Genomic DNA, 23886 nt, shown 5'->3' on the forward strand with positions numbered 1-23886 from the left:
CTCTTTACCTCCCCCCCCTCCCCTCCAAAACCACATTTATTTTTAGCAGCCAATTGAAGATGCAGGAGGAGGGAAAATATACTGGAAAAAAAAGAGGAAAGAAAAAGGAAAAAAACCCCGGGATTTCGTCCCGGCTGGAGTCAGAGTCATCTCTGAGCTGCAGCTCGGCGATGTGGGGTGTGGGGATACGGGGGGTGCTCCTGGCGCTGTTCCTGCTCCCAGGTAACACTACCCCGCCCCCAATCTCCTGCTTTTGGGCAATTTCGGGGTGTTCTGGGGCTGTTGGAGGAGGGAGGGTGCGGAGCCGGGTACTCATTAATGAGAGCGCAGCCACGCACGCTTCTCCTACCCCTCTGAATGTCTAGGGAGGGGGTTTGGGATAAAAGAGGCCGGTTTTGGTCATTGCCCTCGCCCAATAGATTTTGGAGCTTTTTCTTTGAGGGAGAAGACACCTACGTCTCCTTGGATTTGGGCGGGGAGGGTGAGGGTTGGAAGGGGAACCCAGAAGAGGAACTAAAACCAGGCTTTAATGGATTTTTTTTTTTTAAGACAAAAAAAGGGGGGCATTTCCATCACCCCCCAGCTCCTCCCCACGGGGTTCACCTCCCCACCCCGACTCAGGGGGTGCCCCCTACACTCCCTACCGTGGGGGAAACTGAGGCACGTGGGGCAACGCTGGGCACCGCGGCACTTCGGGTGAAGAGGCCAAGGACTTCATTTGGGTGGCGAGGATATGTCTGGGGAGCTGGGGGTTCTCCGTGGGGTGCCCCCCCCTCTTCCCCGCAGTTTCCTCCTCCCCACCATGGTGCCAGGCACCCAACTCCCCTCCCAGATTCTGGATGGGTGAGGGGTGCCCTCACCACCTCAGGACACTCCGTCACCTCCCCAGGGCTCTGTGAGGGATTCAACATCGACGTGGGGCATCCGCGGGTCTTCCAGGGACCCCCCGAGTCCCAGTTCGGGTACCGGGTGCTGCAGTGGGGGGGCGATGGGGACAAGTGGTGAGTGATCCCCGGGGGGACCCGGGGGAAACGGGAGAGAAGGGGAAACTGAGGCAGGAAAGGGAAAACAGGAAGGTGGGAAAGGGGCAGCTGAGGAGGGGAAGAGGGAAACTGAGGGTGGGTGGAGGGAAACTGAACCAGAAAAGGGGAGAAAGGAGGAGAAAACTAAGGTGGGAAGACAAAACCGAGGGGGGAAGCAGGGGAAGTGAGTTTGGGAAAGAGAAACTAAGCCAGGGAGGGGGGAGATTGAAATTGGGAAGGGGAAGCATAGGAGGGCAGAGGCTGGAGCAGCAGGAGGCTGTGGCCAGATGGCTGGACAGACAGACGGAAGCAGCCTCAGTGCCGCGGTGTGGGAGGCAGAGCCTGGCACGGTGCCCCCAAAAACGTGGCAACTGGGTTGGAGTGGGGCAGGGGTGGTGACATCCCCAGCGTCCCTTATATGTCCCTCCCTGTGTCCCCCCTTGTCCCTCCAGGCTGCTAGTGGGTGCCCCGTGGGATGGGAATGGTCAAGGTGACATCTACAAGTGCGCCGTGGGACTCCAAAATTCTTCCTGTGCCAAGGCCAACCTCGGTACTGAGGGGGGGTGGCTATGACTGGTGAGGCCTGGGGGGCCCCATGGTGCTCACCCCACTTCTGTCCCCATGTCCTCAAGGGGCTGGAGCTCCGTGGCTCCGCAGCAGCGCCGGACACCTCGGGATGACGCTGGTGGACTCCAAGGATGGGGGATTTGTGGTAAGCAGAGCCTCTACAGATGACGCATGGCAGGGGATGGGGGGAGCGAGATGGATGTCACCCACTGCTGTGTCCTCATGTCACCCCTCCCAAGGCGTGCGCCCCACTTTGGTCCCAGGAATGTGGCACCTCCGTGTTCAGCTCCGGCCGCTGTGTCCAACTCAATGAGAAGCTCCAGCCCATGAGGACCATTGCACCCACAGCACAGGGTGAGTGGAGTGGGATGTACTGGGATATAGTGGGGATGTGCCACCCTGGTGTCACTGTGTCCCCTGCCAGGCTGTTCTACCTACATGGACATCATCGTGGTTCTGGATGGCTCCAACAGCATCTACCCTTGGGAGGAGGTGCAGACATTCCTTGGGAACATCCTGGGACGCTTCTTCATCGGTCCTGGGCAGACCCAGGTCAGGACGTGGCACCTTGGCCACCACGGTGTCCTCAAGGCTGGGATGGTGTCCCCAGGGCAAGGTGATTGTCTCCAGGGCAATGCTGCTGCCCCTGGGGTGATGTCAGCCTTGGGGTGATGTCATTGTCCCAGGTGATGCCACCCCTGTGGAGATGCTGCCCTGGGGTGACATCATTGTCCCCAGACTATGCCAACTGGAGATGGTTTTCGAGGGGCCAAAGGTGCCCTTTTCCAGGGATTGGGGGTTCCTGTGGGATTTGGGGAAGCTTCCTTTGGATTTGGGGGGGGTCCCTGCCTCAAGTTTCCCCGTTTTGGGTGAGGGAGCTTCTGTACAAGGAGCAGGTGGTGCAGGAGCAGGTGCCAGGGCAGCACCCTGGGGATTCGAGGAGTCCCTGAGGACTTGGCAATTCCCTGGGGTTTGAGGGATGTCCCTGTAGATTTGGGGCTCCCTCTGGTTCTGACTCTCCCTGTTTCAGGTGGGGGTGCTGCAGTATGGGGAGCGGCTGGTGCAGGAGTGGGCGCTGGGGCAGCACCCCACGGCCCAGCACCTGCTTGAGGCCGCCCGGAACCTGACGCGTCAGGAGGGGAGGGAGACTCGGACGGCCATGGCCATTCGGCAGGCATGGTGGGCTCTGGAATGGGAATGTGAGCGGGATTGGGAATGGGGGCAGAATTGGGTACGTGACCGGCGTCAGGATTGAGATCGGGACTGGGACTGGGAGACAGAGTGGGGCTGGGATTGGGATCAGAATTGGGATTAGGGTCTACGTTGGGATCAGGATTGGAATTGGTATCAGGCTTAGGATCCAGTCAGGATTTGGATTGGGGTTGGGGTTGGGATTGGGGTTAGGATTAGGACTGGGATCTGGGTCAGGGTTGGGAACAGGGTCAGGACTGGGGAGAGTATTAGGATGGGGATGGAACAGGGGCTCATTGTGTCAGCCACATTCCCACAGCTCAGAGTCCTTCAGCCCAGCACAAGGTGGGCGCCCAGGGGCCACGCGGCTGCTGCTGGTGGTGACGGATGGGGAGTCCCACGATGGGGATGAGCTGCCGGAGGCGCTGGCAGAGTGTGACCGGCAAAATGTTACCCGCTATGCCATCGCTGTAAGGCTCCCCCCACCGATCCCCATCCCTGCATTTCCCTTAACCCCGGGAGCGCTCCTGCTGACCCCTGTCCCTCCCTCAGGTCCTGGGGCACTACCTGCGTCGGCAGCAGGATCCCGAGGATTTCATCCGGGAGATCAAGTCCATCGCCAGTGATCCCGATGAGAAGTATTTCTTCAATGTCACAGATGAGGCTGCCCTGAATGACATCGTGGATGCTCTGGGAGATCGGATCTTCAGTCTGGAAGGTGCTGGTTTGAGGCTGGGATCCTGGGAAGGGCTTGGAATTCCAGCTAGAAGCACAGCTGGAGGGACAGAATCTCCTTCCTCCCCCGGTCAGGCACCCATGGGGACAACGAGAGTGCCTTCGAGCTGGAGATGTCCCAGATCGGCTTTTCCATCCACCACCTCGAGGTGATCCCACTGGGAAAGGTGGAAAACAACCCTCAGCCCATCTCAGCCCTGCTGAGTGCCCCGGGATGGGAGAGTGACACTGGTGGGGGCTGGGGGCACTGAGGTGTTGCGGTGTCCCCGGGTTGACATGTCCCACCCATCGTGGCAGGATGGGGTCCTCTTTGGAATGGTCGGAGCCTATGACTGGGAAGGGGGTGTGCTGGAGGAGAGCCAGCGTGGGCACGTTGTTCCACCCCGGGAAGCGTTTCAGGAGGAATTTCCGCTGGAGCTGAAGAACCATGCAGCGTATCTGGGTATGGGGGATCCCAAGGGATGAGGGTGTCCCAAGGGATGGGAGGTGAACCAGGCACAGTCCGTATCCTCAAGATTTGAGATTAATCAGGGATGTTCCATGTCCTGGAGATCAGGGGTGAAGTGGGGTTGCTCCGTGTAATGGATATTTGGCACGCTTGGTGATACAGAAATACTCCATGTCCCAGGAATGCTCCACGTCCTGTATATTTGGGGTGCCCTGGGGATACCAGGGATGCTCCAAACCTGGCTATTTAGGGTGCCCCAGGAGCACACTGGGGACCCTGCCTCCCTGGGGCTGTCCCTCCTGCTGACCCTGCTTCCTTGTGCCCAGGGTACTCCGTGTCATCGCTGCAGCTCCCGGGGGGACAGCGTTTGTTAGTGGCTGGTGCCCCCCGGTTTCAGCACAAGGGCAAAGTTGTCCTCTTCCAGCTGGACCCCACGGGGACTGTGACCGTGGCCCAGGCACTAATGGGGGAGCAGGTGAGAGGCAGCCGGGGGCCTTGAGCGCCTTGGGGGGGAGTTTGGGCCCCCTACCCTCCCTCAGCCTCACAGCTCCTTGCACCCCCAGATCGGCTCCTACTTTGGCAGTGAGGTCTTGGCTCTGGACCTGGAGGGAGATGGGGACAGTGACCTGCTGCTGGTGGCTGCACCCACCTACCTGGGGGACCAGAGCAGGGAGACAGGGAGGGTCTATGTGTACCGTGTGGGGCAGGTGAGAGGGCAGGTGTGGGCCTAGGGGTGTCAGGCCGGGGGAATGCTGCACGGTGTGGGGCAGGTGGGGGACTGGGGAGGGGGCAGGTGAGAGGGGCGGGGGACTGGGCTGGACAGGGGGATCGGGGTGCACTGGGGGTAGGGCACTGGGAGGATCAGCGGGATTGGAGGGTCGCAAAGGATTGAGGGGGTTTGAAGGGATCGGGGGAACACAGTGGGATTGAGGGGGTCCCGTCCCGTGGGGGTACCGAGGGTCCCCCCGCACCTCCCAGGACCGCCTGAGCCCCGCGGGGTCTCTGCACCCTGAGCCGAGGTCGCAGGATTCCAGATTCGGTTCCGCCCTGGGCGCGGTGCCGAACCTGAGCCAGGACGGGCTGGCTGGAGCCGTGGTGGGAGCTCCGCTGGAGGACGGGCACCGCGGGGCCCTCTACGTGTTCCACGTCTCCCCGGGCACCCTCCTGCCCCAGTGCAAGCAGGTGAGACGGCGCTGGGAGACCTGGGTGGGGCTGGGTGCCACGGCTGCCGTGGGCACAGCCCTGTACGAGCCACGGGCGATGCCACAACTCTCGTTCCCAGCGCATCGAGGCGGCGGCGCTGGGGTGGAGCCTCCGGTATTTCGGGACCAGCGTGGACGGACGGGTGGACATGGATGGGGACGGGCTGGTGGACGTGGCCGTGGGGGCGCGGGGTGCAGCTGTAGTACTGCGGTGAGTAGGGGTCAGGGGGTCTGGGACAGCCACAATCCAGCCACAGGGATACTCCGGGAATAGGGACATGGAGAAGGACAGAGGCACCCCAGGAACAGTGACGTGTGGGTCATGGCGACATTCAGGGGGAAAGGGACTCCATGCCTCTGTTTCCTCTTGTGAGAGCCTGGGATGCTTCCAGGATCCTCCCAGGGCTCTCCATGCCTCAGATTCCCCTATGACAGGGTAGGGCTGGGCGGGTATCCCTGTCCCTGCATGATCCCGATGAGATCCCAGGTGTGACTGTGTCCCTCAGGTCCCGCTGGATCATCCAGGTGTCTGCATGGATGTCCGTGGAGCCAGCGGCTGTCAGTGTGACACGACGGAACTGCCAGCGCAGCGGCTCCAGCGCCGTCTGCCTCCGGGCCCGGATCTGCTTCTGTGCTGAGACACGCACACAGAACCCCGTGGACATGGATATTGGTGAGTGTTGGCACTGGGGAACTGCAGGGTCCTTGGAGCATCCTTGAAGCATCCCTGGCTGTCCTTGGAATATCCCAGAAGCATCCCAAAGGGTCCTGGAGCATCCTTGGAACATCCCAGAGTATTACCAGAGCATCCCTGGATGTCCCTAGAGAATCCCAGGGTGTTATCCTTGGAGAACCTGGGACCATTCCAGGAACATTCCAGAGTGTCCTGTAGAATCCCTGGAGCATCTCTGGAGCATCCTGAGAGCCCTGGATCATCATGGGGTGTTGCTGGAGGATTGCAATATCCCTGGAGCCTCCCAGGAGCATCCCACAGGCATTCCCTTAATCTTTCCAGAGCATATATATGGTGATCCTGGACCACCCCTGGAGCATCCTAGGGTAGCCCTGGAATCTCCTAGGACCATCCTGCAGTGTCCCTTGAATATCAACAGAGCACCTATATCCCTGGAGCCCCACTGGAACCTGCCACAACATCCTGCAGCCTCTGAGCCTTCCCTGGCCCCCACTTGTGCAACCCACCACATTCCTGGAGCACCCCCGGACTTCCCTGGAGTCCCCCTGGAGCACCCACTCCCACAGGTGCCTTGGTCCCTGACCTGCTCCCTATCCCCCAGATCTCAGGTACAATGTATCCCTGGAGGAGCGGATCCCAGGATCCCGTGCTGCCTTTGACTCAGGTGCCCGCCGGCTGCTCCAGCGCCGAATTGAGTTCCCACTGGGAAGGCAGAGCTGCATCCGCATCCCCTTCCACGTCCTGGTCAGCCCCAGGACTCCTCCCTGCCCCATAGGAGGGCTCTTCCTGCCTTCCATTCCCGGGGTCTGACTGGAATGAGGCTGATGGGATCCCCTAATTCTGCAGGACACCTCAGATTACCTGCGGCCCCTCAGCCTCAGCCTCACCTGGGCCCTGGATGCAGCTGCGAGGTCGGTGATGGATGAGGCATCTCCCACCACCATCCGCAAACTGGTGTGTAGTGGGAGGGGTGTTTCCAGACACTGGGGTCACCCCTGAACACCAAGATCACCCCTGGCTCCTTCCAGATCCCGTTTTTCAAGGACTGTGGGGACGACAACGAGTGTGTCACCAACCTGGTGCTCAAGGCCACCACAGATATTGTGGGCTCCAGGTACTGCTGGTGTCCCCCCGGTGTCCTCATGGTGTCCCTGGGATCCCAGAAGCCTCCTGTGACCCCCTGGCCTCCAGGCAGAGCCCCCACATCCTGCGGAAGGGCCAGAGGCGGATGCTGGTGGAGGTGGAGCTGGAGAACCGGGAGGAGAATGCCTACAATGCCAGCCTGTGGCTGCACCTGCCCAGGAATCTCCACTTCTCCAGCCTTGTGCTCCAGGTACAGCCTGGGGGTGGCCCAAATCTTTAAGGAGCCCCTCCAAACTCTCCCACCAGGGTCAAGATAGAGACCCAGGTCTTTGGAGAACTTCTAGGTCATTCTTGTCCCAACCCATTGTAAGTGGGATGGGTTGGAGTCCATTGAATCCCCAAACCCATTTCAAGTGGGACAGGGGGGTATGATGTGTCCCCAGCCTCTCCAACAGGAGAGTTGGAAGTCCATTATGCCCCCATCCTATTCTGTGTGGGACATGGGGGTCCATTGTGTCTCCAAGTCCTACCAAGTGGGAGATCATGCTCCATGGTTCCCTGTGGCCCCCCCAGCATCCTTCTGTGGGGGTCTATTTCTGCCACATCCCAGTGCCCCAAGTACCCCAACGCCGTGTCCTGGTCCCCATCATGTTCCCCTGGCAGGATCCCAGCACGGTGAAGTTGGAGTGCGCAGCCCTGGGCGGGCACCGCCGGCGCTGCAGTGTAGGGTACCCTGTCTTCCGCTCACAGGCCAAGGTAGGATCCCTGAGACCCCCATGAGCCCCTTGTGACACCCAAACCCCCACCACACCCCTCTGAGCCCCCCCCAGGTGTCCTTCACCTTGGAGCTGGAGTTCAGCTGCTCCATCCTTCTGGACTGTGCCGAAGTCACACTCCAGGCCACCAGGTAGGGGTGTGGGGGGAATGCTGAACCCTCGGGGGAGGCACCGCACCCCAGGGGCATGGGTGGGGTCTGGGGATATTCCCAAGTGTCCCCCCCTGTCTAGTGACAGCACTGAGGCGACACCACAGGACAACGTGGTCAAGCTTTCTGTCCCCATCCGCTATGAGCCCAACCTGTTCCTGTCCAGGTGGGGCTGGGAGAACGTGAGGCAGAGGGGGGGTCATGGAGGGGGACACACATGATGGATGTGACCCTCCTGTGTGCCCCCCCAGTAACACCAACCTGCATCGCTACGAGGTTCATCCCCTTGGCAGCTTCACCCACAGCTCTGGCCCTGAGTTCACCACCACGGTCAAGGTGAGATGATGAGGGCCTGGGGAGCAGGGTGCGGGGGAGCCCTGGCTCACCGTTCGCCTGTCCAGGTGCAGAATTTGGGGTGCTACCCCATCCAGAACATCACCCTGCACATGGCCCTGCCAGCTCTGGGCAACCATCAGGCCACCATTCTGTCTGTCACCCATGTTCTCGCTGAAAATGTGAGTACTGGGGACACTTAGGGGGCCTCGGGCCGGTCCCTGTGCCCTCTCTTTGAACACACCCTCCCTCCCTCCCCAGGCCACCTGCGTGCTGCAGCCCCCTGAGGAGGGAACACAGGTGGTCCTGGTGCCCCCTGAGGACCTGCTGCATGTAGACAGGCTGGTAGGGATGGCCATGCCCACCCCAACCCCCCGGGAATTTGGAGCGTTCGGGGGGATCCCCACCATTCCTCCCCCCCAATTTTTGCCCCCCAGGACTGTTCCAACACCTGGTGCCAGGAGCTGAGGTGCCGCTTGGGGAGGCTGGAGCGTGGTGGGGGAGTCTCCGTCCAGCTCCTGCGCACCCTCCACGACAGCTTCTTCAGCAGAGTGAGTAAAGTGGAGGCATGCGGGGAATTGGAGTGCCCCCGCTCCAGAGAGGAATCTGGGTGGAGGGCACACATGGCTCAGAACCTCCCTTTTCCCATACCCAGCTGAAATTCCGAAGTGTGAGGATAGTCAGCAGTGTCTGGCTGGGAGTCACAGGGGACTTGTTGGTGCTGGAGGGGGCACAGCACAGGGAGGTAGGACCTCTCCCCCCAGTTCCCCATTTTCACCCCTTCATCATTGTTTCCCTCCCCAAATTCCCTGTTCTCCCTCGATGCCCATTTTACCCCCCCCAATCCCTCTTTCCCCTCTAATCCTCGCTTTTATTTCCAAATTCCTCCTTTCCACCCGTCGGTTTCCCCATCCAGATTCTCTGTTTACCCCATCCCCATTTTTTCCACCCCAAATTCCCTGTTTCCCTCCCCCCCATCCTGGTTTTCTCCCCCAAATTCCCGTTCCTCTCACCAATCCCCCTGTTCCCGCAGCTGGTGCTGGAAGTGCTCCAGGGAAGGCGGGTGCCTGTGTCCCTGTGGATCCTGGGGGGCAGTGCCCTGGGGGGGCTCCTGCTCCTGGCGCTGCTCAGCCTTGGCCTCTGGAGGGTGAGGGGGTCACAATGGCACCTTGGGGAGGGTTGGTATGCCACTGGGGGGGGTCATGATAGCACCTTGGGGCAATCGTGCCACCCTGGGGGAGGGTCAGAATGTCACCTTGAGAGGGTCATGATGGCATCCCGAGGGGGAGATGTCTATTTCCCCCGAGGGAGTTGGACATTTCCACCCCACCCCAATCCCTCTTCTTCCCCCCTTGCCCCCAGCTGGGATTCTTTTCCCACCGGAAGCCCCCCCGGGAGGAGGAGGAGGATGAGGAGCATTGAGGTGGCAGTTCTGCCACGGGAGGACATCCCGGGACCTCCCTCTCAGGACACATTCCAGGGCCATCCCAGGGCTCGGGACTCCTGGGCTGAGGATGCTGGAGCCCCGAGGGTGGAGCCGGAGGATCTGGGGGAACATCTGGAAGTGGGAAAAGTGGGAATGAGCTGGAATGGAGCAGCTCCAGCAATAAAGCTCTGGCCTGTGGTAGTGCCGTGTCCTGCATCCCTGCACACACAGATGATCTGGAAGCAGGAATGCTTCTTGCTTCAGGGAAAACCCTCTGGACCGATCCCTAGTACAACACAGAAGGATGGGGGAGATCCAAATACCAGCCTCCACTGGCTCCAGATTAAATCCAGGACCACAGGGAAGTAATTCCTCATTTCCAGCACTATGTGGAAGAAGTGGAAGCAGGGAGCAACTGGGTGTGACCCCCCCAGAAACCCCCATCAGGGGACATGCTGGATAACAGACAAAAGCACTGGGATAAACCCAGGATTTGGCTGGATTTTCCCAATCTCTGTGGATCCACAGTTCTGTCCTAACTCCTGCCCCAGGACTGGGGTGTCCCTGTGTCCAGAATGGCTTCCAGCAGAGCAGGGAGGGAGGACAGGGACAATGTGTCCCAAGAGAGCAGGAGGTGTTAGGATATCCACCCTAGGAAACAAATACTGCAAATCAGGGTTTTCCTTGCCCAGAAGATTTTTCTGTGCTCATTTCTGCACCTGGGAGTACCCTGCTCCCCTGCCTCCCTTTCCAAGCTCCAAGGATGACTTGGGAAGGGGAGTTCATTGAGAAAGGCCTTTATTGGACGGAAGAGCAAAGAAAAACAGGAATTAAATCCATGTGGATGTGGAGACACTGAGCCCAAGGGGTTTGGGAATGTCTCCCCCACAATGTTCCCCTAGGGCAGTCAGTGGATACCACAAGTACGAGGATATCTCCCAGGATTCAGACCTGGAAAAAAGTCACAGAAATGGGAAAAAAAATCTCAAACCAACCTAAGAATCAGCAAAAATAAAGAGTTTCCTTAACTTATGGGGGAGGGCAGGGGGATTCCCAAGGGAGTGGTCCATAATTCCTGCCTGGAATGACTCGTGGGGGCAGAGGGAGGTTTGGACACACCTGGGGCCACAGGCATGTGGAAAAGGGTCAGAAAAACCCCAATCAACCCCAAAAATAGTCTAGGATGAGATAAAATCCTGTTCAGCACATTCCTGACACCACAGCATTCCCAGAGCCTTTCCAGGAGCACGGGGACTCCTGAGGGTCCGGCCCCCCGTAAGGAAGGGCTCCAGACCCTTCCTTCTTCCACCTGCCATGATTTTATATACCCCAAGGATTCCATCCAAAATGGGGCAATAAAATCTCTTGTGGATACAATTCCAATCTCCTGAAGTGTAGGAAGATTCCAAAAAAATCCCCTTTTTATCCCAACCTTTTTTCAGAGAAGGCTGTGAGGGACTTGGAACCTCTCTCCAGACTGGGCCCCACTGGAAAAGAAACCTTTTCTGATACAAAATGAAATCAAATCACTCCCAAAATTTCCAATTTAAGACTAATGAGGCAATTCCATGGAGCAGAAGGATAAATTCCTGGGAGAAGAGCGCTTGGTGCTGTAATCCCACAAGGTGGGCCCCCTAATTCCTGCTACTCGGAGGGGTTTGTTGGAATTCTCAGACAATGTACACCTCGAGCAGGGATGCTCTGGCCTTCGGAACCCTCTGGAGCACTCCAGAACCTTTCAGAAGGGTCAGAAAGTCCATCGCTCCTGCACTGGGCTGTCGGAAGCGTCAGGATTCGGCATCTGCCGGGTGGAATCTTCCCCCTTTAGGCTCTTCCTGCAGACGGGACACGTATCGTGCTGCGGGGAACACAGAGCTGTTATCCTGGGGGATTATCCCGTGGGATACACGGGTTTTTTGAGATCTTACCAGCTCCAGCCAGGGCACAATGCAGCTGCTGTGGAAGACATGGTTGCAGGGGAGCTGCCGGACCTGCTCTGCCACGGCGTAGTCCTCCTTGCACACCGGGCATTCCAGCCCTGTGTCTGCGGAAAACAGGGAATGGTAGGTCAGGGGACAGGAGTAAAGGCTCTGGTATTTGGGATTGTGTAGGGTCTACTGAGAATGGGGCATCCGGGGCCAAATGGATCCCACCAGGTCATTTGTGTCTGCTGGAGATGGAACATCCAGGGATCAATGAAATACCACTAGGAAATGTGTCAGGATTTGCAGGCTAAGATACAATCCACAGGGGATGGAGCATCCAGGGAATGAAGAATTCCTGCTGGGAACATGAGCTCTGAGCTCCACCAGCTGGGATCCATCCACCCATACACAACCCCCAGGGAATATAAGGAATTCCGGATGTTCTCTGTACATCACCATCAACAAACAAAAAATCAAAGTAGGGATGTTTGGATGCCCGCCACAACTTCCTGGCCTGGAATATGGGTTGATGATCCTGATGCTGGGTGCCACCAGCCATAGGAAGTGGCTGAAATCCCACAACCTCTCCCACTGTTCCAAGCTCATGATGCTGACACAGACACCACCAGGAGCTGAGCTCCTTCGGCAATCCCAAGGGTCCCTTCCAACTTAGATATTCCAAGTTTTCATGATTTCTAGTCTGCTTGGGCTACGTGGGCTCAGTCACAATGGAATTCCAGCAAGTCCTTGGCTTCCCGGAGAAGATGAGGACAGAGGGGTGTGTAAAACCACGGGATAAAAATATCCTGCATAGAACTATTTTGGTTTAACTATAATGGAGGAGTAGGGTCTGGTAACAGAGCAGCTGGGAGGGGGAGGGATCCTTGGGTTGAAAAATTAATGGGATTTTCAATTGCAAAGCCAGGATTGTTCCAAGATACCCCCAGGCCCCTGCTGGTAGTTTTCCATGATGTTTCCAGAGCAGATTATGTCAAGAGCCAGTTTGAAAGGGAAGGGACGAGTTGAGAGCACCAACAGGGATTTGGGATGGGAAAACCATCATGGGGATGGGAAGAGTCAGAACTCTTCAAGGCACATTCTAGAACTCTCCAAACACTCCAGAGAATGGTGGAACTGAAAACCAGAGATGGCAGCGGCAAAGCTTGGGAGCTGAGAGTTTCCAACCCAATTCCAAAGGGAACAAAGTGGTAATGGGGGAGCTCAGGATGTCAAACACCAGGATCCAAATGCCATTGGATCCTGGGATGGAGTCACCCACCGACTTGTTCTTGTGTCACCGCCACTGTTGGGAGTGACAAGATCTTCTCCTTGTCTGCTGGCGGTGGCCCCGTATTTTCCAGCTGTCCCAGAAGCTGTGGAGAGGGAAAAATTCCGTGCTCAGGAGCAGGGATCTGCCACTGGATCTGCCCCTGGCACAGGTGCCCCTCACCTGTGTGACGATGGCGTCAAGGCCGCTCTGTCCCCACGCATAATCCCCAGGACTGGAGTGCAGCATTCCGCTCCTGCCAATGGGAGAGTCCAGGAATTCCCCCCAGTCCCAAACCAGCCCCTAGGTGCTGGGTTACTGCTACTGGTGGGATCTGGGCTACTCACCAGGAAAAGGGATGTTGGGAGCCAGGAACGGCTGAGTTGGCAAAAAACCCAGCAAAGATCTGCTGTATTATCCTGAAAAAGGAGGCATGGGAAAGAAAAACATTGGAAGAGCAAGTTAAGTAAGTAAACAAACGGTGGAAGAAAGGATGGGCAGGAAAATCAGGAATTCCTGCTCTATGGATGTCTGACTGCATGGCTCACAACTGTGAAAATCCCTGGATAAAGCTCCAAAACAGAGAGAGACAGCAGAAAGTAATGAGGGATATGAGCTCATCACAGGGAGGGAGAAATGGGAATGCCTTGAGTTGGAGGAGTTGGTACAGGAACAGGCAAAACCAAGGAAAAACACAGAAAGAACAAGCTAAATAAATAAATAAGTAAGTAAACAGTGACAGAAGGAATAGGCAGTAAAACAGGGAATCCTTTTCCCATGGGTACAGGGCTCACAGTTGAAAATTTCGTAGATAAAACTCCAAAATGGAGGGAGAGCAAAAAGGAATTAGGGATGGGAACTCAACCCAGGATGCGAGTGCTGAGAATGCCCTGTGTTGCAGGCAGCAGGACAGGGAACATGACTCAGAATTCTGCTAAGGAGGCTGCCAGGAAGTGCCAGGATCCCAATTTCCCAGATTTCCCCCCAAATCTCCTGGTTTCCCTGGAGAAGACACTCACCCCTCAATGGCAGGTGAGCGATCCGGGCGGGAGCTGCCACGGGATCGGTACCTCCGAGGCATTGGCAGCCGTGGGGGTCGACTGGGCCCCCAGAGCTCAGCTGGAGGGCCCCTCTCCATATCCCGGCTCTCTGGATCCAGGGAGCTGCTGCTCAGGAATGGCCGGAAATCCGGGAAGAACATTGTGTGATCCAAGTGGTCCCAAAGCTGTGGAGAGGGGGAAGATGGGAGACACGATCCCCGCTCAGCTCCAGTGCTCATCCCATCGGGAACGCAGAGGCAGCAGAGTCCACTTCAGCGGAGCATATTCCCATAGTTGTTATGGATCCCGGGAAAAAAAGTCTGGCAAAAAGGCTTAATTATAGCCCAAGTGGATCCAGAGCTGCTGCAACACCCCCAGTGCAACTCCCTGCTCCACATGGATCCCAATAAATCTGGAACCTGTGGGGCTGGTCTCTCCCTCTCTTCAAGGGCTGGAATATGAGGAGGAAAAATGCTGGACACTCCCAGGTCCATGGCATCACTAAGGGGCCTTAGAGCCATGGGGAGGACATAGATGTTCAAGGACAGAAGGATGGTATCCATATCCCTGGGGTGTCGCTGCACCCTCCCCAGAAGCATCCCAACATGTCACCCAATCCTGTGCCCCTCATACTGCTGTTTTGTGGGATCTGTCCATGAGGATAACGCCATTTCCTGCCCCTGCAATGGATCCTGTGGTGCTAAATCCCACTCTGATTTACCCAATTACCCTCTCTGAGGGTAAGCTGGGGATGACCCATGGATCTCCTTGCTACACTGTTCCAGGAGTGCAGGAAAACCCCCAGGAATCTGGAGGCAGAGCCTGGAGACCCCGGAGAGACCCTCTCCAACAAATCCATTTGGATTAAGGAATAAAAACCAATGTATAAACATTCCCTGCTCTCCTGCTTGTCTGATGGGAGCTTTGCTGGCAACTACACCCTGGGAAGAACTGCCAACTATTATTCATCTCCAAATCCAGTTTAATTTATGGAGCTCAAAGCTCCACAGGCAGGAAGACAGGATCAGGATCTCCCTGAAACTTGGGAATTTCTGGGATATGAACTGATACTCAAGCAATAATTTGGACAAATGGATCCGGATGAAGAGGGGGAGGGACCCGGCTGGATGCTTGGAGCATGGAAGCAAACAGTGAAAGATCCAGACTGGGAACAGATTGGAATTCTTACTATTTGGTGACCCCATTTCTGACCCAGGATTGAACAGATTTCCTATGAGTCTGGACTTTAAAATGGATAGGTTCTGGAAAACCTGGGAGCAGGGAGAGACAGTGAGTACCTCCCTGCCTGGCTGAGCATCCCCACACAAATCCCAGGATCTGCCAGCACCGGGGCAAGGCTCTTCCCTGACTCCTCCTTTTCCTGTCACACCCATCCCTGGTGGGTCCCAATGCCAATTTTCTGTCTCCTGAAAACTCCCCCCAAATTCTGCAAACTCCCATGAAAAGGAAGGAGGAAGATGCCACAGAACAGGAAAAGCAGGAAAACTCACCTCTGCGAACTGTGAGGAGGGGCTGTCATCCAGGGCATTGCTGTCAAAAAAACTGGGAAAAAAGAGAAGAATGAGGGCAGGGCCCATTCCCAAAATCCCTCTGTGCTTCCTAAATCCCCCCCTCTGTTTCCTGAAATCTCCCCAGAAGGTGTAAAAAAAAACAAACCAAAAAAGGTAAAAAAAAATAAAAAAAGGGCAAACACCTAGAAATAATAAAAAGTGGTTTTTTACCCCTAAATACTAAAAAATATCAAAAAGGGCAAAAAAAAGAGTAAAAAAATACCAAAAAAGGGTAAAAATATCAAGAAAACCAAAAAAGGCATTTCTTTTACAAAAAAACCCAACCGACCAAACAGAAACAAAAAGGGGGAAAAGTACTTCAAAAAAGATCAAGAATGGCATTTTTCACACTAAATCGCCTTATTACTTGATCCATTGTCTCTCCACACGCGTGGACATTGAATATCCCTGGATTCTCTGGTACCTGGAATCATCAGTGACTTCCTCGATGAAGCCGGACTCACAGCGGGGGCAGGTATATTCCTGGGAAGACAAAAGGGAGCTGGGATTAGACACAAAATACTTAGAATAATAAAGAAAAGTCCCCCTTCGGGAAGATTCCTGATCCTAGATCCCAAGCAGCGCATAACAACACCACAAAATCCGAATCCCATGGAATTTGGGCACCAGCGAGCAAAACAGCTGTTGGCTGGAACTGCAGAGGCACGGGAAAAAATTCCTTCCAAGACGAAAACTTGTCCCTGCTCCTATTCCCAGAGTTTTGTCCCAGAGCTGAAGATTGGCTTTGATTCAGAGAAAGCCATTGAAAAAAACCAGAAAGACTCCACAGATCCTCTCTCATGGATCTTCCCTCTCCAGATCCCATCCCGCAGTCAGAGCCTTCCCAAATCCCACACTTTGAGCACTGATTTTTCTGAGATCTCCATCCAGAACTAATCCCCCCGGATTAGAACATTCTTCCCTTCACCCATGCTTCCCAGATCCCTGAAAATCCTGCATCCTGTTCCACAACACATGGAATGTTCCCCACACTTTTGGAGTGGATTTTGTGGGAACTCCATATCCAAATCCAAACCCTGGATCACACCATTACCAGCAGCAGGTGGGATGCTTATACACTCCTGGAAGCTTTGGAATATTATTTTCTGTTGGAGTCCATATGGAAACTCTCAGCTTCCCACCCAGTAGCTACAGAGAGACAAAAATGGCATTTGGGATAAATAGCTCTGGAGGGAGGGAGAAAGGAAATGGGAACAGACGGTGTGTGGGATCCTGCAGAGCCTTGTAATCAGTTCTCTGCTTTCTCTGGGATGTTTAGGGAAGCAGTGGATGATCCTGGAGCCTCCTAGGTGCTCACATCCTGGGATCTGCACATGGATCTCATTCCTGTAGGAATTCCTAAGCAGGATCCAGCCATGGTACAAAGTAAAGCAGATTTTCCAAGGAATCTGGTGGCATCCCATGGCTCTGACTCCCCTCCAGCCTTGTGGTCTGTGATTCCCACAAGGAAAATGAACCAGAATCCCACCAGTAGCATTTGCTTTGTGCTCAGATCATTCCTCTGCGGCATATCCGCAGCCAGCCTGGATTTGATCCCAAATCTGGGCAGAAAAGTTTGATCAGGTGGTTTTCCAGGTGATCATCACCCCGAAATTACAGAAAGATGCAAATGGAATCCCAAAGAAAGGTGTACAGAAGTTTTCCTTGGCTCTTGCTGCACCCGCCAGCTCCTCCATAGCTCTAATCTCAACCTGAATTTCCCCCTTTCCTTTGTCTTCAGTCAGAATAACTTGGCATTGGATTGATACCTTGTGGAATTCCACATCCCTCCTGCCATCCCCACATTCCTCACTTGGAAAGCAAGAAAAAAAAAAAATCTCCCTGGCACCTCCAAAGCTCCACTTCTCATTCCACAGGGATTTTTGCATGGCAAGACCCTTCTTATACTCTGTGGTTGGGAAAGAAGAGCCATAAAGTCTCCTTAGAAAGTCTCCAGATGACTTCCTAGAGGACGGAAATTCTCCAACCCAACATCTCCACCTAGGCATTGGCAGGTGCAGAAGTTCTGCTTGGCAATGCCTCCTTTTCCATGCTCTTATCCGTAATCCTCAATCCCTCCCAATGACCCAAACCAAGGAAATTTGGGCCAAAAATTCAACACCTTTTGGGCTGGTATTCTTCAAGGACAAATCCATGGGAAGCAGGTCCCACTGGGGTCCGTGGGCAGAGCCACAGGGCCATGTCTCCCCACTGCCAAGAATTTGGGGGGTTTCTGAAAGGGGAACTGGAGTAAGAGCCAGGGAAGGATCCCAGGAAATGAAATTGCAGGTGTTTACCTGGTGCTTCCCCGGGAGCAGGGATGGAGTGTTCCTCCCAGCATAAACAAGGAACGTGATGGAGGCACCAGGAAAGCTCAGTTGCTGGGTATGGAGGGATTGGAGTGAGAGCTGGACAATGTTTCCTTTTAAAAATGGGTTTGGGAATGCTGGAGGGGAAAACGGATCCTTCGGCGTGGGATGGATGTGGGATAAAGAGAAATTTGGGATTCTCCGAGTTCCAAGGAATAGGAACTGGAACAATTTCGGAGTAGACGGACAATTCCCACTCTGACGGACGAGCAGGCGCTGCAAAGGCTAGCTGCTCATGGAGCGGGATGGGAATGGGATTATCCGCTTCCATGAGGAACAGGACATTCCCCCAGTCCCCTTCCAGTCTGAGAACCAGGATGGAGGTGGGGGGGGGGGGGTGGGGTGGGGTTATCACCTGTTCCGTGTGGGAACAACTTCAGGGGCTGGAGGTCGCCCCCTCCTTAGGGGGCTCAGGGAGTGACTGGGGGATCACCGCTGCCCCTACACCCGTCAGGGGCTCACCGGCAGCTCGGGGCTCTCCGCCCCGGCCCTCCCCGCCCGGGGCTCACCGGCAGCTCGGGGCTCCCCCTCTCCGTCCCTCCCTGCCCGGGGCTCACCGGCAATTTGGGGCTGACCTCGCCCTTGCAGCTATGGCAAAAAAAACGGTGCTGCGGCACCGCCGCCGCCGCCGCCGCCTCCGCCATCTTCCCCACGGCCGCCGCTGCCGTCACTCCTCCCAGAGCAGCGAGCGCGGTCCAGAGTGGCCCCGCGCTTCCGGCAAACTCGTCTGCTCCGCGTCCAGTGTTGAAAGTGCAGGGGAGCGGGATAGAGCGGCCTTTGGGGCGGGGAGCGGCCTGCCCGCCCCCTTGTGTAAACCTCCCAATGGGAACCGGGCGGCGGCAGCGGAAGTGGCACGGCAGGAAGCGGGCACAGGCCTGGCCGTGGTCGTGGCGGCGGCGGGCTCGGCCAGGCCTGGTGGTGATAGCGGGGGGGGGCCCACTCGTGGGAGGGCACGGCGGGGGAAATCTCACCTGGGGGAACACGGGGACTCCCGTGTGAGGGCTGATCCTCCCCCGCGTGGGGATATCGGACCTCTGCAACAGGGTCAGCATCCGTGCCCTCTCTGTCCACCCGGCTGTTCTTTCCTCCCGCTCCATTCCTGCGATTCTGGAGCCTCCGGGATGACGCAGGCGGAGCTACGGCTCTGCTCCCTCCTGCTCCAGGAGCACTTCGGGGAGATCGTGGAGAAAGTCGGGAACTCCCTGCTCCGGACAGGACCGCGGCCGCTGCGGCTCCTGGTGGGGGACACCGGGCTGCTCCCGGATCAGGTACGAGACGAGAGGGGTCCAGGAGGGGAGACTGGGAGGAAAACCTGGAGAAGGGAATTTTTAATGAAATAAATCAAGAGTGGGAGGTGCGTGTGTCTGTGAATAATTAATTTGGGAAGAAGGAGGGACACTAATGCTCCGATGCGAGCAAAGGCAGGAATAGAGTCCAGGAGTAGGGACAGATTGGTGGGAAAACCTGGCGAAGGACAAGGAATTTTTAATAAATCGGAGGAAGATTTTAATGCAGTAGGTGGCTTGTATTTCCCAGAAAAAACTAGTTTTTGAAGGAGCAGGGAAATTCTGATTCTGCCTAGGGAAACAGGTCTGGGCAGGGAGGGAGCACCCAGCAAGACTGGGACAGGGGCAGTCTTTTAATTACCATTAAAAGGCGGAGTCTAACCCTCCCACTCTCTCCCATAGGTGAAAAAGGCCCTTTGTGTCCTAATCCAGCACAACCTGGTGCGGTATGAGGTGCAGCCCAGGGGGTGTGTGGAATACGAGGCACGAAGTGAGCGGATCCTGCGGATCCTGCGCTACCCCCGTTACATTTACACAGCCAAGACGCTCTATGGGGACCCGGGGGAGCTGCTGGTGGAGGAACTTCTGCTTCATGGGCTCCTTCCCATGAGCTTTGCTGTTTCCAGGGTCGCAGATCGCCTCACTGAAACCATGGAAGGTGGGAAGGAAGCTCCTCCCTCACATAAATGGGATCTGGGAGTCGGTTTAGTTGGTGAATGGGACCAGATGCACTGTAGGGTGTTCACAGTCAGGCTGTGGTGGTGACTGTGGTGTCACACCATGTGCTCCTTATCCTCAGGAGCATCCAGAATCTGGGATTGGACAGGCTAATGGAGACCATGGAGGGTGGGAAGCTTCTTAAAAAGAGGGATTTGGGATTGGGTTTGTGAATGTGGTCCCAAAGGGTCTATGGGGTGCTCACCATGGCAGTGATGATGGCATGACCACGTTCTCCAAAGCCTCAGGAACATCCCAGATCCATCCACCATATCTGTCCTCCCACCTAGATGGGAAAACCATGGATTACACAGAAGTGTCCAGCACGTTTGTGCGCCTGGCAGATACCCACTTCATCCAGAGGTGCCCGATAGTCCCGGAGAGCCCCCAGAACACCAAGGCACCGCCACCCCCTGCACCAGCCCTGGCCATCGCCGAGAAGGACATGTACGTCGTGCCTCGGCTCAGCCTTGTTGGTGAGAGCCCCTGGGATCTTGGGCCCTGGGGAGCCTTGGGCAGCACCCAGCTGCATGAGGCTGCAGTGATGGGTTTGATGGGAAATAGTGTCTTGGGTTGACAGGGAAAGGGAAGCGGAGAAACTCGTGTGATGAGGAAGAGGAGGGGGAGTACAAGGCCAAAAGGCAGAAGCAGGAGAGAGGAAGCTCAGAGGTACTGAGAATACTGGAGTGGTGTGTGCTGGTGTCCTCGGTACTCTTGCCTGGGAACTGGGACATGGGAAGGGTGGGGTCCATATTCTCAAACATATTCTGGGGAAACCGAGGTGGTCCCCTTTTCCTCTTTTGTTGTGGCTCTTTTTGCTCATGTTTCTGGCTTCCATCTCTCAGTTTTGTGTCTCCTGTTCCTTAGCTTCCTGCCCCATTGCTGTCTGTTTTCTTGCCCCCTTTCCCCTCACTTTTTGTCTTTATCCCCCCTAGACTCCCCCAGACGATGGCATTTACTGGCAAGTCAACCTGGAGCGCTTTCATCAGCACTTCCGTGACCAGGCTCTGGTCAGTGCTGTGGCCAGCCGCATGGACCAGGTCTGTGGCTCTCACCTCCATTCCCGCTCTGGAACTGAGCTCTTGCCACTCTTAATTACTGGTTTTCCCAATACAGACCAGCAGTGAGGTGGTGCGGACCATGCTGCGCATGAGCGAGGTGACCACAGCCTCGGGTGCATCCCACACGCAGCCACTCTCCTCCAATGAGGTGGGTCCTTGGAAGGCCCTGGGAAGCTGGTATCCCTTGGAATCCCTTGATGTTCCCAGTTTTTTCTGCTGTAGATATTCCGATCTTTTCCAGCTGGGTACAACATTGGAAAGCAGGTTCTGGACCAGTACCTGGCGCTCCTGGCTGATGATCCGGTGAGCCTGGGGACACTGGACGCAGGGCTGGGTACACCCCGGGGCTTTTCCAGCCTTTGTTGATTCCATGATTCCTTAGTAACAAGTTTTACCCTCAGACAGACAAAGAAACAACTGAGACTTAAGAAAGGTTTTTAACAGATACTCAAGATTTTTAAAGTTACTGAACAGATATCCAAGATACTGAGCAGGTATTGAAATTTTTTTATCAGGTATTAAGTTTACTTCACAGACATTGAAGATATTTAACAGATGCTGAAGTTGTTTAAAAATACTTGAGTTATTTAGCAGGTACATAACTTAGTTAACAAATACTAATGGTACTGGCGAGATACATAAAAGATACCAAAGTTATTTAAAAAATATTGAAGTAATTTCAAAGTCATTAAAGCTACCTAAAATTCTGACACTGAAAGTATTTAAGAGCTATTAAAGTTATTTAAAAGCCCCAGGAAGAGTCATTAAGACCTGGCCCATGTTTTTAGGCTGTTCAAGTCCCAGATCATTTTTCCCCAAAATCTTCTTGCTCTTCCCACTCCATATTTTAAGGAAAAAAAAAAAAAATCCTTATTTTTTTTCCTTAAGGGGATGTCCTGAACTTTTCCCTGTTGTCTCTCCCCACAGCTGGAGTTTGTGGGGAAGTCAGGGGACAGCGGCGGGGGCACCTACACCGTCAGTATCCTTTGCGAGGAGCTTGGTGTTCCCAGGCGAGAAACATTCCCAAGCTCTGGAATTGTCCTTTACCTCAGCCCCTACAGACCTGCACAAGGCCCTGGTGTCCTTGGCCACGGCCACGCTGGAGTCCATCGTGGAGGAGAGGTGACGTGGGGACCTGGACCGTCCTGGGCTCCCCCTTCCCACATCCCTCCCTCATCCTACTCCTCCTGCACAGGTTTGGCTCCCGCTGTGCCAGGATATTCCGCCTGCTCCTGCGCAAGAAGCACCTGGAACAGAAGCAGGTGGAGGATTTCGCCATGATCCCAGCCAAGGAAGCCAAGGACATGCTCTACAGGATGCTCTCAGAGAACCTGGTGTCCTTGCAGGTGAGGGATCTCCAGGATCCTGGGGAACTTGGTTCCCCCACAGGTGAGGGAGCTCTGGGATCCCAGAAATTCCTCAGGTGTCACAGTTGTCCAGGTGACGGGCACTTCTGGGCACTTGCAGGGGATCGCACCTGGAATCTGGGCACGGGCAGCCCTTTGGGGAGAGGGAATCCTATTGGGGAGGGAACACAGGGACACCTCTGGGGAAAGGAATGCCTCCACTCAGTTCCCACCATGTCTGCCCCTCCACAGGAGATTCCCAAGACTCCGGACCACGCTCCATCCCGCACTTTTTACCTGTACACAGTGAATGTGATGGCCGCTGCTCGGATGCTGCTTCACAGGTGCTACAAGGTGAATCCCAAGGACCTGCTGGGCCCCAAGTATCACAGATCCTGGTCTATCCAAGTACTAATTCCCAGCGAATCCAGGCCCTGCTGACAGCTCCTGCTCCAGGGAACTGTTGCAGCCTCCAGTCCCTGAAGTGCCATGTCCAGTTGTCACAACCCTCCTTCCCAGTGCCACAGGGATAGCAGCAGCACTGTCCTCCGTGTGTCCCCTCTTGGGTTTTTGGGAGTGTAGGGTCCCTTGGTGCCCCCCAGTACACCTGGGCTGGGGGCTCACCTGGTTCTTGTCCCTGCAGAGCTCCTTCCTGCTCCAGGATCCAGGTGTCACAGCCCTCTCCCTTGTGATGCCACAGGGGTGGCAGTGACTGTGCCCATGTCCTCACATGGGGTTCTTCAGTGCTCCCCAACACACCTGTGCTTGGTACTCACCTGTTTCTTCCCCAGAGTGTGGCTAACCTGATGGAGCGAAGGCAGCATGAGATGCGGGAGAACAAGTGAGTGTTGTGGCTGGGGGTGGCCTAGCATGGTGGGTCCAGAGCCACCACTGCCATGTCCATGTGTCCATGTTCCCTCCTAGGAGGCTCCTGGAGAAGTCCCAGCGTGTGGAGGCCATTCTGGCCTCCATGCAGGCCACAGGTGCTGAGGCAGCACAGCTGCACGAGGTGGAGGAGATGATCACAGCTCCTGAGCGGCAGCAGCTCGAAAACCTAAAACGCAACGTCAACAAGTGAGGGGGGGATGGAAACAGGGATGGAAAAAATGGTTAGGGACCCTCTGGGGGGCTGACCATCACTGTCTGTCCCCCAGGATCGATGCCAGTGAGAACCAGGTAGATGAGACCATCTTTGTGCTGGAGTCGTTCATTGAGAGCACCATGAAGAGGCCATGAGGGAACAGGACAGGAACAAGGACATGGACACAGACAAGGATATGGATGGGGAGAGGAACCAGATGCCTCCGGCCACAATGCTTGTGCTACTGAGGAGAATAAAGCAACAGTTGCTCATGCACCTGTGTGTCAACTGTGTGCGGGGACGCAGGGACAGACAGGCACAGGGACACAGGACAAGGGGACATGCACACAGGATATGCACATGGACACACAAGAGGATGTGCGGGACATGGGAGATACACAGAGGACACAAAACACATGGGGGGACACGTAGTTTGTGTGGACACACATCTTCCTCTTATCATGGGCCCTGCTGCTCATTTTTGGTGGATGATTAATTAATGCTGATTAATAGCGTTCAACTCCTTAGATCACCCCAGATTAACCCCGGAAGCCACAAAATTATTTTAGGAATGTCCCCAAAATCCTCCCAAAAATT

General features: G+C 55.6%; 3 protein-coding genes across 10 annotated transcripts; 2 read left to right on the forward strand and 1 right to left on the reverse strand.

Moving 5' to 3' along the window:
* Positions 1–170: 170 nt before the first annotated feature.
* Positions 171–9622, forward strand: ITGA10 (integrin subunit alpha 10). Its single transcript, XM_062511712.1, has 30 exons — positions 171–222; positions 890–1001; positions 1475–1572; positions 1655–1734; positions 1829–1943; positions 2014–2141; positions 2620–2768; positions 3100–3250; positions 3333–3498; positions 3591–3664; positions 3768–3957; positions 4290–4438; positions 4527–4670; positions 4942–5145; positions 5246–5376; positions 5672–5838; positions 6461–6603; positions 6706–6813; positions 6888–6973; positions 7051–7192; positions 7606–7698; positions 7773–7849; positions 7950–8033; positions 8119–8203; positions 8269–8382; positions 8462–8545; positions 8638–8751; positions 8856–8945; positions 9234–9347; positions 9563–9622. The coding sequence occupies exons 1-30, from the start codon at positions 171–173 to the stop codon at positions 9620–9622; spliced, it is 3504 nt and encodes a 1167-aa protein (XP_062367696.1).
* Positions 9623–10411: 789 nt separating this feature from the next.
* On the reverse strand, positions 10412–18895 carry RNF115 (ring finger protein 115). Of its 5 annotated transcripts, none has more exons than XM_062511721.1 (9): positions 18770–18895; positions 15854–15912; positions 15370–15421; positions 13838–14043; positions 13166–13237; positions 13002–13074; positions 12831–12924; positions 11555–11670; positions 10412–11461 (listed from the first exon to the last, which is right to left on the reverse strand). In XM_062511721.1, exons 1-9 carry the CDS (start codon positions 18893–18895, stop codon positions 11414–11416), a joined length of 846 nt encoding a protein of 281 aa, XP_062367705.1. In that variant the 3' UTR covers positions 10412–11413. The 5 variants fall into 5 exon arrangements, with proteins under 5 accessions (XP_062367705.1, XP_062367701.1, XP_062367704.1 ...); XM_062511717.1 differs by having other exon boundaries at positions 10412–11484; XM_062511720.1 differs by lacking the exon at positions 18770–18895 and adding an exon at positions 18356–18465 and having other exon boundaries at positions 10412–11484.
* A 24-nt stretch (positions 18896–18919) lies between these two features.
* Positions 18920–23565, forward strand: POLR3C (RNA polymerase III subunit C). Of its 4 annotated transcripts, XM_062511716.1 has the most exons (14): positions 18920–19066; positions 19487–19742; positions 20092–20277; positions 20382–20470; positions 20737–20841; positions 20918–21010; positions 21085–21165; positions 21790–21841; positions 21924–21984; positions 22058–22208; positions 22461–22562; positions 23000–23049; positions 23133–23282; positions 23363–23565. In XM_062511716.1, the coding sequence occupies exons 1-14, from the start codon at positions 18920–18922 to the stop codon at positions 23442–23444; spliced, it is 1605 nt and encodes a 534-aa protein (XP_062367700.1). In that variant the 3' UTR covers positions 23445–23565. The 4 variants fall into 4 exon arrangements, with proteins under 4 accessions (XP_062367700.1, XP_062367699.1, XP_062367697.1 ...); XM_062511715.1 differs by having other exon boundaries at positions 20918–21165; positions 21790–21984; XM_062511713.1 differs by lacking the exon at positions 23363–23565 and having other exon boundaries at positions 21790–21984; positions 22852–23049; positions 23133–23273.
* The last annotated feature ends 321 nt before the right edge of the window (positions 23566–23886 follow it).

This window comes from Cinclus cinclus, chromosome 31, assembly GCF_963662255.1.
Source record: "Cinclus cinclus chromosome 31, bCinCin1.1, whole genome shotgun sequence".
Lineage (NCBI taxonomy): Eukaryota > Metazoa > Chordata > Aves > Passeriformes > Cinclidae > Cinclus > Cinclus cinclus.